We start from the raw sequence: 14,204 nt of genomic DNA, 5'->3' as shown, positions 1-14,204 counted from the left end.
GGCGACCCTCCGGTTCCCAAGCGGAAGCTCTACCCAGTGAGCCACTGCCTCCCACTATGATTTTAAATGCAATGGTCTCATAATGACTCCTATAATTATTGTTGCGGTGGAACTGAGTGCAGCCGCCTTCCCGGCTATGTGACACATACTGTAACCACCTGAGTTTGGAATTCAGTTTTGTAGTGATTGGGGTATTTAAAAAAGTCCTGAACGCGAGTGCCTGATGGGTTATGTAATATGCATGTAGATACCACTTACATACGATTCTTCCTCGGCTGGGCTGGAGTGAAGTGGAGCAGAAAATGCAGCCTGTGCCCTGAACCCTCAGGACTCTGAGGAGTTATACATCATCAGACTATTAGCCATTAGCTCTGATGCTGCATAGTAAAGACTTGTTGTGGTAATTAATGCTTTTGATGGTTGACAGTGATGACTGTGATGGCCTGCAGCCAGAGGCGAGCAGTGCATCCCAACTTCATCGTGCACTGTTTGCCCAGAGCTCCCCTGTGTCTATATAGTATATTAATAAACAGCATTTCACCCGCCATAACCTCAGCTAACAATATATGATGAGCATGACAGGCCTGAGTGTGGCACGTTCTAACAATGCTTACACATTTGCAATGCTGTGTTGTGTATACTGCCATTTGAAGATGCTGTCTTGCAGAGTACAGGTCAATAATTGCAACACCAGGTTATCTAGTAACAGTACTCACTATGTTGAGCTCTTCTTTGTCTAGTGACAACTTAATGCATACACCTAAAGACCCACACCACAAATTCTGCAAGTTTACTATCCAAATTTTACTTTTGATGTTGTTGTAGTGACACCAATGATGTTGACATTTGAGTACAAATGAGAACGATTGTAGGGGAAACAGTAGTTAGGCTCAAATGGGCGTGGCCTATATGTGTGCGCGCAGATAGGCCCAAATACTCCAGAGTTTGGATTTTCTGACTTACGGTTCAAAAGTTACAATGATATGAAAGTGTAACATGTGAAAGTTATTACAGCGCCACCATCACCACCAACTGATAATCAACCTGCAAAAAGGATCCAAATCGAATCACAACTACCCAGTTTATTGCTGTGACAGACAGACACTGGTGATTACAATACACAATACAGGCTACTTTTGAAAATCCTTTGAAGAAAAGTTCTTTCGTTCAACCTAAAGTCTATTTATGTATTCATAGCTGAGTAGAGAAACTGCTGGTCACTGCTGTGGCGTCGGCCGCTCCTGCCCTGCTTTGATTTAAGACCTCCCCACACATTGTTTGCATCAAATACAAATACAATAACACAGATAACAGATAAAGATGCATAGAGTAGTTTTTGTTTCACATTCTTACAATGCTGCTATTTTCCGAAACGTTAAATCAAAGCGTTGGGGTGCACAGTGGCTCTATTGATGGCACTGTCACCTCACAGTACGGAGTCTCTCACTGTTCAGCGCCTGCTCAGCCCACTGGGATCTTACGTGTGGATTTGCATGTTCTCCTTGTGATGTTTTCCTCCCACAGTCCACACACACATCTTTACAGGAGACTCTACTTTACCCCCAGGTGTGTGTGTGTGTGTGTGTGTGTGTGTGTGTGTGTGTGTGTGTGTGGTATATACAGTATATTTGTTAACGCGTGACAGACTGCCAACTTGAACTGGCTGGATTATAAATGAGACGGTATGTTGAAAATGGATGGTTTGAGGGATAGATAGTGGATTGATTGACATTAACACAGATGAATGACTAAAAACAAAATGCCAACAAATCGTCAATTGATGGATGGGACACATAATCTAATTCATCCTCTCTGTTTATATTCACATGGTTACTGCATCTGGGTTTACTCATAATCTGTGACACTGGCAGTCAGCATTATTACAGCTTATATAGCTCAAACCTAATAAATGCCATGTGCTGCTTGGATGATAAATATAACTGTAACTGAAGTATAACTCAGAGAGAGAGACATCACTTGCTACGCATGGCATTCCCTAATGGCATTTAGGATAGTTTAATTAGATAAAATCCTGATGAATGAGTGAGGAACTGTTATTTATTTATGGACGCCTAACATTTATTTGTCTCTACATGTGAGGAACCTGCTCTCCTCATTGTGAAACATGACCTATTTCTGCAATTCCTGGCATTCCCACGAATAACATTAGAATCAGAGATAAACCCCAGTAGGATACAGTGGGTTAACTGGATTGTACAGGCTGCGCTGTTAAGTCTAAATGTCCCAGGAGCGATAACTGGTGCAATTGCGGAGCTCGAATGGAAAACTGGCAACACTGAGCTGATAAAGCAGAGCTGGCAGGATAAGATTGTGTGTAGGCTGGGGAAGGAGATGTAGCTGGAGAAGAGCATTTTGATGAAGGTCATTCTGTGAACAATCAGTTGTTTGTGTGTGTCAGAGACATGGTTTGATTGAAGAAGCGGCAATAGTTCTGTTCATTAGGTTAGAGAAGTATAATGAGAAGGTATAACAAGTATAGTATAATGAAAGTGCTGTGTGATGTGGGTTTATTCATTCAAATGAGATCTCGCCACTGGTTTCATGAATAACCAAGCACTGAAAAGTAAATAGACACCAATAACGCAGGTTACGACAAAATTTGGTGCTGTGGAGAGTGAGGGATGGAAATATAGTTTAATATAGTGAATAGTTAGTATATTCAATATACTTTACTAGTTAGTATATGTTATATTATTAATATAAGGCTGGAACGCATGCAGTCAAACAAGATTTGCTGCATTCATCAAAGCAGCGCAGTGGCAGTTTGACCACAATGTTTACTGAAGCCTTATATTACCGGACAACGGCGTCCTCTACTGGTTTAAGAGGGAAATGCTGTTTGTCTTCTGATTACCGTGAGAAGATGTCTTGTTTGACATTGATGATTGATGATCGATTTTCTTGGATGGAACGTGTGTGTTCATCCTGATCAGCAAAGGCTGGGAGGGTATTGTCAATCAATTTGATAAATTATTAAACTAAGATTTATTTGTGTGCGTCCTCCTCCATTTTCGTCCTCCTTCACTTTCATTCGCAAATGTAAATAATAAATAATAAATGAAGGCAAGTAATGTATATAGTGATAAATAAAAGGACAGATAATAAGCTGCCCTACTATTGTATTAATATTAACATAAAGAAAACGCAACGAAAAACAATGAGTTTATTCACCATGATCCACATTGTGAACATTTATTAAGTGCAATGTGAGCACAGATAGAACAAAAACACGTTGAAGGATTGAGGAGTTCTTGATCCATCTGAGGCACATCAGAAATGAGAAATATACATGGTGGAGTTTACATAAATGCAAAGGTCTTCTGAGGTCAACAATTCAGAGTTGTGGTTTTCTAACAAAAGAGAAAAAAAACCTTCATTAAACATTTAAACTGATTTCATTACGCAGAATAATGCCACTCCAGAATACGGCTGAAGGAGAGGAGTACCTCTTTAAGATGCCATGATGTATTTTACAAACGCCTCGTAATTTATGCAGCCATTGGCATCCTCCTGGTTTTGCATTAGCTGTTCCACCTCGTCCTCCTTCATCTTCTCACCTGTGACCATGAAGGCAGTAGAAATGCATTCAGTCCATTATAAATAATAATACATTAGAGATGAACCGCAAACATCTAGAGTGACGCGTTGAACTCACCCAGCGTTGCCAGAACATGCCTGAGCTCAGCACCCATGACTGTACCGTTCCCCTCCTTGTCAAACACCCTCAGACCCTCCACGAAGTCCTCATACGTCCCGCAGTCCTTGGCCCTGCAGATGTGTTGGTGTATGGGCAGGAACTGGTCAAAGTCGAGCATTTTGGTTTGCATTTCTGTGGAAGAAAATCGCGATTATTTTTTACCAAGACAATCCAATCCAAGCGTATTATCTCTCTGATTCAGAAGAAAACATCAATGGTGCCAAACCTTCAGCTTTGGGCCTTCCGAGGACGTGCATGATCTCTGCATTGGTTGGGTTCTGACCCAAAGCCCTGATCAGATCCCCGCATTGCGCGTAGGTTATTTTCATTTCGCTGTTTGGTGTCCTGTCGAAAAGCTGGAAGGAGTCTTTGAAGTCTGTGCAGCACAACAACAAGACAGGAGCTCATCTTGAAATCTGTTCGCTCCAAAAACTACAAACTAGTTTCCCCACATACAGAATCTTACACTCTGAGTGGAGGCTTTAAAGTTGTTTCCTCACAGGTGCAATAACAATGCAGTACCTCTGTAATGCCTCGGATGAAACATTCCTTTGCTAAATAAATAATCAAACCCTAAGTGACTGACATGCACCTTCATCTCTCTGAGGCCTCTAAACCACCATTCTTATCAGCTGTTCCTCTTACACTAATGGGAAGCTTCAGCACCCCAAACTATTCATTGCCTCTATAAATAACTGACAGTCTAAATGACAACTCTAACGACTTCATCCTTACCCTCAATTTGCTCCGGGGTGAACTCCAGCTGGAAAGAGACAAAGAAAAACAAAGGAGATCAGAAATCCAGCAAAGCAAGTGAACAGGTTTGACTGCAGGGGAAATAACATTATTAAAGAGGGCAAGCGACCAAGTGCGACCCCTGATCTCGCTGACCTTCTTCGTCTCCTTTGCCTTGCGCCATCGTATCTAACTGTCCCTGTGGTGGTGACATTCCGGGAAGATCGAGTTACGCTCGGCTCATTCAAAGCATCTGCTGCAGTCATGGTTGACGTTGTTTAGCAGTAACCTTGAGTCCAACACTTTCGCCTTGTAAACGCTGTCATGTTTTTCAGATGCGTCAGATGGAAAGAATTGCATTGTAAATAATTAAGTTACTCTGTGGGCTGGTTGACTTCCAAACAACCAGAACTGAAATTCACCACTTACTCTCAGGGTTGAACATTTTATCGTTTATGTGATGCTTTTAAGATACTTTTTCGGTCAGGTCACATGCAATTCACGCATTTTACAGTCCTGAACCTTTTTGATATGCAATAAATATGAAAGCATGCTTCAATATCAATGCTTCTTTCACCCAAATACTGTGCATTCCTCAAACATTACAGATGAAGCAAATAAAATCACAGAGTTTACATTCCAATTTACTGTACAAATGAGCATTTTGCAGTGCTGCAGCTCACGGAAAGCTTAAAGCTAAACCAAGCTTTTTTCTGTTACTAATCATTACCAAAAAGTTCAGTTTGACATTGACGAGTCATTTGTACGATCTCCGTCACGCTCCAGCTTAATGTGTTATTGTAATTCTAAAAATAAATCAGTGTTCTGAGTAAACATGCCACGTGATGATTATTTATGCTGTGTGTATACGTTGGACTCCCTTCACACAACGGCCCCAGGCTCTGACCGATGTCTGGATATCTACAAACCCAGCCTCTCCACCAAGCTCTGAGGAAATATTATCCAAACACTTATCTAAGCAAGTTTAAAGATGGATGGTGATGGATATAATTATCTGTATTTTTCTTCCTGCTGCTTTTTCCACCCTCTTGCCCTCAGAGAAGTGGTCCGGGTGGTCTGCTATTCACAGACATAATGAAAATCATATTTTGTGGCTTTAGCCGCACTCCATTGTAGCATGGTGGTAACTCACTCAACCAGAAAGACATTTATCCTTTGAGAAAGGGCCAAGTCAGCAAAAGGCAGTTTTCCATGATGTCTTATATCAGCTATTATATTAGCTAGATTGTCTCTAAATTTGACCCTCACAAAAAAGCTCCTACTCGCCTACAACACAAAGTCTTATGTAGGATTAGAGTTAAGCAAATATTCTTTGCTGCTGTGGAAATGCTTTCAATATAATACAGATTTGTAATTCTTCCAGTATTGTCATCATCCATAAGTAGAGTCAGTCGTGTTGCACTACCAGGTTTATGTCACACGAGGTCTCTGATGTTCCAGAAACACGCTATAAACTATTAGTAAGTATGAAATCACTTTATTGTTCTCAGGTGTAACATTGTAACTGTGAAATAAATACTAAAATGCTATTTTTGCATATTAACACACATTTGAAATGAAATTTCTCATCAGTCTGTATAATAAATAGAATAGAATAGAATAGAATAGAATGCTCATTAGTCCAAATGTTCCTTGATTTCCCTTTGCTGCTTGCATCAATCCAAAATGGTACAACACAAAGACAAGACAAATGAGTTCACTGTTTCATTAAAAGAATTAGCTGTTTGTGTTTAGTTTTACCGTCACTGTTGTAGCATCAAACTCTGGGGTCTTGGGGCGCACTGGCTCTGGGGCTTTGGGGGGCGGTGCAGGTTTGGGCTCTTCCTTCTTCTTAGGGGCCATGGCAGAGGGCTCTCAGGAGGCAGAGGGGAGAACAGATACAGCAGAGAGGTCCAGCACCCTGAGGGTAGAGGTGTCCCATTAGAGCCTTGGCCTCTTTATCGACTGTCCACAGGTGTCATCTCCTCCCCCCTTCATCACCCGTGATGCTGCCAACAATAGGGCGAGCACTATAAAAGGCCATGCCTTTGTGTTTCTATTTAAGACAAAGGGTATTGTCTGTGGACATCATTATCATATGATCTATATTAGTGGAAATTTCAATCAAGGCTGCAACCTTCTGTTAAATCAGGCTTTTTCCATCAACATGTGAAATCTTATGTAACCTCCCTTTCCTTGACTTCATTCAATGAGGTGTGATGATAATTAGTGAGGAGCCGAGGCCGTTGTTGGCCAATCAATCTCCATCAGTTATCTTTAATTATTACTCAACAGTGCAACCTACATCCCATTTGAAAGCATTCTTCTTCCTGCATGCTGGGAGACTTGTTTGTGATGATCACATACATGGCTTTACCAGAGGGATGTGCAGAGCATTAATCCTATCTCGGCCAAAACAGGATTCATAGAGATCTATTTCTGACCTCGGACACACACTCAAAGTGTGTTCTGTGAAAGAGCCTCTCCAAACTGAAATCAAGCGCCAATAACACAGAGGTCAAAAACGAAACAACCAAGTGCTACTTTCGGGAACAACTTCTGAAAATAGTATGAAAACTGACTATGTAAACTGAAGAATATTATAAAGAAAATCATCTGAATCTAATTCATATATTTCTTGTAAAAGAAGAAGGAACTCAACATTCTGATCCAGCTTGTAAATTGTTACCGACTGCAAAACAATAATCATGTCCCTAGTTTTAAGTATGATATAATATCTTAAATAAGTCAGTAATTAATCAAAATGGATGCCCGATGATCACATGCAAGCATGAAATCAAGGATATTAATCATAATCATCGTCATTGCTTCATAAATTGACCCTTTACTTGACGGCCTGCAGTCCTGGTGGACTAAAATGGTTTTCCTGATCCTCTAACGCACTGTTAAGGGCAGGAGATCATGTTTGGTATGAACTCAAAGCAGATTCTGTTACATCATTTATCAAGCTTATTACAATGACTGTTCTTGATTCACAAATAATAATTCAGTTTTGCATTATTTTTGAGAAACATTTGAATGAATTGAATTGCTTATTTTGCATGAAAGTACAGAGTAAATAAATCAACCCCCCACGCTCAGCAGAATGATCCTACGATCATCTGCTCTGACCCGGACATCATCGCGGCTCTTTGTCTTTGCGCTGAGAGATGTTTTATACTCAACAGCTGCTCTGTGCTTGTGTTTCATGCACAGGCTCCAACCCATGTCAATGTGGCATCCCGTCAAGTGCAGAGTGGCAAATGGTGAATTCTGGCGAATCCGCACTCGCGATTGTCATGGCAGCAGACCAAGGTGCAGCAATCCTGCAACGCAGCAACATAGTATTATGTCATGTCTAACATTTAAAATTGCCTCTTTTCCCTCTTTTCACCCTTTGCCCTGTATAACTCTCTTTTCCATCCACCGCTCATAGTCTATCCATGATTCCATTATCCCTAAAAATGTGCAGGGTTGTGGGGGGTTAGAACTCATCTGCTGACAAAGCAACTTTGAAAAAAAGATCTTGAGACCTCCAGTTTATGATGAAGAGCAGTGGCCTACATCTGTGTCATCTATGTAAATAATAAATGAGTTGGCAAATTTCCCAAACAACACTCTGTCAAACAAACATGATGCCTAATTAACTCACTTCAAAATTCCTTGGGCTGATGTCAAAGCCAGTTTGGGCTTTGGACCAAGATGACAGACCACATTAGCCCAACTGTTCAGCAATAATCTAGAAAAAATGAAAAAAAGACCACTTGTGCATTCTCTAATTGCTTTGGAAATGTTGTCAGCGGAAATAATCAATCAAGTATCAACTGCTTCCTTCTAATATTAGTACGAAATAGACCGTTTAACTAACTAGGTTGATCTGCCATTGTTCACCTGAGGTCACCCCGACCTGGTCCACTGTGGACGTCAGTGCTCCAACTTGTGATCAGATTAATGAACGCTGGAGGAAAAACAAGTCGTTTCTGCGATTTGCTCATTATTATTTTCAAGTATTACATGATTGAACCCTGGCTGGGTGTAACAGTACAAAGAGACACAGGAGGAAGGAAACTATGGCTGTCATTCTGAGTATAAATGGATCAAGCCATGCACAGCTTGCTGCCAACTTCACCCCTCCCAGTTCAGATCCACGAGGTGATTGTCATTGACGGGCTGCAGAAACAATCCATGTCATCACCAACCTCATGGGGGTCAAACTCTTAAAACGTCCCTAACCTGTGTAGATTGCTATTTTGGTGTTTAGTCTGTTGTCTGCCTGGTAAGAATGTTGGAAAGTGTCCAATCTTTTACAATGCCAATTGTTTCTTGGACACACCAGGCGACCTTCACTGCAGCTGTATACTGATTTAACAGCCCGGATTTAAAACCACAGCTGCTGTTTATTCATCATAAATCTGCAACTGTGATTGAGCCTCATCACTAAAACTATACGAATAATGAATTGGGTGTCGGAGGGTATTGTTGGTGCCCCCAGTTAAAATCATGAATCGTTTTGTCCCGAGTGTAACTGCCACACAATTGCGAGGAAATCAATCTTAACCTGCTGTCTGTGTTGTCATGCCGAGTGAGCGTGAACGAGCATTGGCGAGCAAACAGCCAGTGGCCTCTTGAGAGGAAGCAGCTTTAATAATTCCCATTTTGTTTTAGATTAGATTTGATTAGTTTGATCTGATTGATTTCCAACCTTACATATATTAACAATATACATGTAAGGCTCCACAAGCACTGACAGGCGTAGCATATGTTTTAAACATGTGGAGGATGACACAAAAAAAAGTTCAAAAGTGTATTTCCATTGTTCTCCTCTGTACAGAACAAACAAGACAACACATGGAACAAATAAATTGTCAGTCACGAATGGCAATGGATTGGAATAAACAGTACAGGAATAAATATTTAAATAAATAAACATATCGTCCCTTCTTCCTTCTTGAATTTGTATGATCTTAGTTGTCAGTTTGCTCCAGAGCACTGTGGCAGCATACATGAAAGTGTGCTTACCCATACAAATGTTATGAATATGTTGGGAATAAAAGAAGTTTAAACTGACTCTATAATTTTGTGGTTTCTGAAACAGCTCACTGGTTGCTATGATCATACAACCTTATTTTATAATATTCTCCATCACCTCATCTAATACATATTTATACAAATAATAAAGCCTGCCTTTGTGTGCTGACCTAAACAAGATCAAACACGGAGGAATAGCTGCTAAATGTTTCCCCAGACTGAATTAACTGTGAGTGTGAATTACGAAACAGTCAAAATTCCATTCCAACATGCTGTAAAACACATTGTATACTTCAGTGGTATGTATGCAGCACCATGTAAATGCATCAGGAGCTGAGATTGCGTAACAGACAATCCCCTATAGCTCGATATTACCTCGCTGCGGAGCTGTGGCGACACTGCAGCCCCTGGGATCATTTACTCAGCACACTAAGACTTCTAAGGTGGTTAATACGGCAGCTGCTTTCCTGGTAGAAATTACTTCAATATCAAATCCAAGAAGCAGTCAGTGGAGTGTGTGAGCATGTAATTAAGCTGTCTTGCGTCCAACTCGGACCCAGCGTGACATCCAGCTTTGTTTGCAGAAATGATGGAGGTGCCAATGTGAGCTGGTTCCACTCCAACATAGACTCTGTTTGGCCATGTTGTTTGGCAGTCATTTTAATTTAGTACAGATAATATGAACACTGTTTTTGTTTGGTGGAGGGGAACCTCACAGCAGGATTCCCACTAATATGTATGTTTTTCTAAACCATTTTGGCCCCAGCTGATGTGCGTGACTGTCAGTTACCGTAAATAAAAGTACTAAAAATAATTTCTAAATCAATATCCAATTAAGTCTTGAAATCTGGTTTAGTAGATGAAAATCCAGTATAAGAATCATAAGCACTGTCTATTTTGAATTATTGATGCATCACCATGTATCTGGTACAAGTTACTGCATCAGTAATGATAATTAAATTTTAGAAATTTTAGAAATGATTTAATCTAATTCTTTGAATAACCTTGTTTCAAAACCTTCCTTTCAAGTTTGCAAAGTTTGGAATGGAACAATTGAAGTTTCCCTTAATATTAATTATTTTACCTGACAACTGCAATATTTTACGACTATCTAAATTTGAATTGCCTATCTGTAAAGTACCCAGTAACTACAACTGTCCAATAAATAACACAGATATGCAATATTAGGTAATGATTATTAAGTCTTTTTATTTACTCAGTGGGTGACAGTGTATCAGTTTACAGTGAAAAGCGTCGTCAATGAGCCAGCAACTGAGTCACAGCACCCTCTTGTGGTCCCACTTTAAACAACTAGACACAAATATTACTGTTTATCAAAGTAAATAGACTTATGGATACACATTTGAATCCAAAGTCATTCACTCATCATTCATATCACCCTCATCAATTTAAACTCAGCTAAGACAAGTTACTATTCTGCAGACCAGTCAGGGAATTTGGATGTTTGGATGCTAGGCACTGCTGCGCTGCAGCTAAGCTTGATCAAATCCTCATTCTCACTGTTCGCTGTGTTTGTACAGTATGAGTCTGTATCTAACAAAATGAGCTGATGAGAAAGAGAACGGGTCACATAGGATATCCTTACTTATCCCCATGGGGAATTTCCTTCTCCCTTCTATTCTAAGACAGCGAGCATTAATGTTCTAGCAACCGCTGAGGTCAATCGAAATTGGTTCTCTGCATTAAATCCTCCTAACCGTGAGGAGCAGTGGACAGCTGCAGTGCAGCGCCCAGGGACCACCCTCTGGTCTATATGGCCTAGTGCCTTGGTAAAGGACATTAGCAGGAGCATTAACCTAGCACATGTGTGTTCGATGGTGAAGAAAACCGGAGCGCCTGGAGGAAACCTACAAGGACGAGGGGAGAGCATGCAAACTCCACACTGAAAGGGCTGAAGCCTGGACCTTCTTCTTGTGAGGCCGTGAGCCCCCCAGATTGTCTTCATTTAGTTCTAAGATATTTATGTGTGGGAGCGCAAGGCATCTGTATCATTTGGCTCAAAGGAAGTAGTATCATCAGCATAGAAATGGAAACCGATTTATCGATCGAGAGGTTAGATCTAATAATCTTGAAAGAAAACAAAACCTCTAAATGAAAATTTGCACTAAACATTCACCCCCATATCATTTGTTTTTTGATCTTTGATGTTTTTGATTTTGAATGCCAATATTGTGGCAAAATCTATGTTGTATCTCGGTCTGTTCTTAGTCTCAGAAGTCACAGGCTTTAAAAGCACTTCTGCCACTTTTGTACAGGTTGGTTTTTGTGTGGTGGACCTGTTGATGTTGTTGCATTTTCTTGGATAGATTCTGTTCAAATCATAGTTTCATTCAGGCTAGTTTATCTTTAGTGGTTGCAACACTTGTCAAGTGTCAACTATTGAAATGATGAAGACCAAGAAAGTCTATAGCTTATATATAACACACGTTGAGAAATGGTTAGCTTGGCCGACTTAAGGTCGACTTTGCTCTACTTCTGGTGGACCTTTGGGAGACCTGAGTGGGTGAGCTGTCAAAGCAAAAAGAGTTGTTTCATAAAAGATGAGCCGACCCCGGCTTGACTGGAAATTCATTTCTCTGGGGAGTTTCTGTGATTGTTCTGAGACAAAAGCAGAGTGTATGTTTGTATTGAATGACGTCAAATCACAACTAAATGGAAGTGATTAAAAATGAAGAAAACTCCTTCTCAGAGGTCACAAAGCCATTCAGACTGCATGTGGTTTTTGGACAGATGGTAGTCGTCATAAACAAATGTGAAATTTTCCATTTTTTAAATAAACATGTTTTTTTTATGAATAAATTGTTTTTGCATGTAAGGTTGGGTCGCATAAGATCACATATACTGAGTAAAAACATACAAAGATATAAATAAATAAAATACATGTTTAACATATTGCATTGAGACAGTTTGTGCTGTTTGCATGGAACACGGGAGGGTGTTAATCTAAAAATAAAATCACATGGGAGAATAAATTCATCCACATGTGAAATGATACCAGACAGAAAAGCTCAGACATGAAAACCAAAACGTGTTCAGAAAGTACATGTGCTTTGAATTTATATGTGGGATTTCACATGAGTTTTTGTAAGGGAAATGCGTCACACAGCAGGCTATAGAGTTTCAACATCCCAACTCCTTCACTGAGGCGTTTACTGTTTTTATACCAAAAAAAGAGAGAACATTTTTTCCGGCAATATGTCAATCAAAAAATCAACCTATGTTCAAAGGTTGTTGAAAACTTGTTAGTGATAATGATAATGATAATAAGTAATTAATTATCTACAGACACACAACAAAACACACACTTGCTTGATAATTAGATGAAGTGGAGAATCTTGTTTTGTGTCATTTGAATCTGTCAGGCGTTTGTTTCTGACTCTCTGGGGCAGGAGTCCAGCTTTCTGGATTTCCACATGATTGAAACCCGTTTGCTTTACTGCAGCCACTTCAGAGACTCTTGACATCTGACTCCCATCATGCAACTTGTAGAAATGGAAGCGATAAGGCAATAGCAATTCATCATTACTATTTCACAGTGCAGACTACACTGGAAGCATTTCAAGTGCTTTCTATCTCTATTGCATTTAGTGTGATAATTGGTTCCACAAATGAACACTGTAAAGATAACAATCCAGTGTTAAAAACCCAAAGGCTGTTTCTTTCTCTCTCTCTCTTTCAGCCAGCAATAGATGACATTTGCAAAGCATTGGGGAAATTTACTGGAGGTGGATATTAATCATCAACGATGGATGTCAAAGATCAGAGGCCAGGCGTTCTTATGATAAATATGATGGTGGAGGCTGCACGACAAGATCATGGGGTGAAAAATGAGGATTATAATAGCCGGGGATAGTGATACTGAGATCACTGGCTTAAAGGCACATTTAACCTTCAAGAATAATGTTTGTGTTTTTTTGTGTGTATGTCAGACTAAAAAAGGAGTGAGAGAAGCATATATATATCACGCACACAGTCGCCCTTGTCAGTTCTTTGCTGCTTATGGTAGTTTGCTGTTTCCCACTGAGACACAGCAGGGTACAATCCTCGATCCGCGGTTGAGCAGAACAACGGTCACATGTCTTATTAAAGGATGTTTGCTCGTGATAGCTTACATATTGCTCATTATCTCTCTCCCCAGGAATAAACCATTCATTAAGGAAAGCCAGGCCATGATTCAGGTTGAGAATCAAATGCACGGGGATCAATTAAGAAGAGAAAACATGAAAGTGACTTAGCATGAACGTTTGAGTCACACAGATCTGACAGAACGCAATGAAAGTTTCATCACGTCAGGTTTATTTGTGCTTTAGAAAGCTGGCGCTGCTTGCTTTGAGTCGTTGTATACTAAAATGAGAAAGTTGAACTTCTCATCTTATCAGTGCAATGCAACAACTGGAATTTTACAGTATCACCAGTCTCCTCTTTTAGTTGTGGTGTTTATACTATAATCGATGTAGTACACCAACATCTATACTGTTTATATGCTGTCCTACTGAAGTTGTAAGTTTATTTAACATTAAAAAGAAAAAGTAATAACTCTTTGTAGTGTGAAATGACCAATTGTAGTATCAAATCTATTGCAAATGATCACCCAACATTGCACTTGCAGTATCTGAATATTCTCTCCTCTCTCACCCACCTCTGACATAAACCCATGGGCAGTTGTTTCCATTTGCTGGTGAAGTCTCATGAGACAACAACA

General features: G+C 40.0%; 1 protein-coding gene across 1 annotated transcript; it reads right to left on the bottom strand.

The window, feature by feature from the left end:
* Window positions 1–3,238: 3,238 nt before the first annotated feature.
* myl13 (myosin, light chain 13) lies at window positions 3,239–6,367 on the bottom strand. The gene is made up of 6 exons (XM_076144849.1): window positions 6,215–6,367; window positions 4,454–4,481; window positions 3,945–4,094; window positions 3,677–3,850; window positions 3,468–3,578; window positions 3,239–3,371 (listed from the first exon to the last, which is right to left on the bottom strand). Exons 1-5 carry the CDS (start codon window positions 6,314–6,316, stop codon window positions 3,472–3,474), a joined length of 561 nt encoding a protein of 186 aa, XP_076000964.1. The 5' UTR covers window positions 6,317–6,367; the 3' UTR covers window positions 3,239–3,371; window positions 3,468–3,471.
* Window positions 6,368–14,204: the final 7,837 nt, after the last annotated feature.

The sequence above is a fragment of the Genypterus blacodes genome, unplaced genomic scaffold (genome assembly GCF_046128005.1).
Source record: "Genypterus blacodes isolate CSIRO-AG114 ecotype Tasmania unplaced genomic scaffold, CSIRO-AGI_Gbla_v1 ptg000029l_1, whole genome shotgun sequence".
Classification (NCBI taxonomy): Eukaryota; Metazoa; Chordata; class Actinopteri; order Ophidiiformes; family Ophidiidae; genus Genypterus; species Genypterus blacodes.
This window is presented reverse-complemented; position numbering and strand designations above follow the sequence as displayed.

Coding starts and splice junctions, on each gene's coding strand:
- myl13 (XM_076144849.1), bottom strand. CDS start 6,316: ATGGCCCCTAAGAAGAAGGAAGAGCCCAAACCTGCACCGCCCCCCAAA. Junction 4,482..6,214: donor TTGATGCTACAACAGTGACG/GTAAAACTAAAC, acceptor GTCTCTTTCCAG/CTGGAGTTCACCCCGGAGCA. Junction 3,579..3,676: donor GCATGTTCTGGCAACGCTGG/GTGAGTTCAACG, acceptor TCATGGTCACAG/GTGAGAAGATGAAGGAGGAC.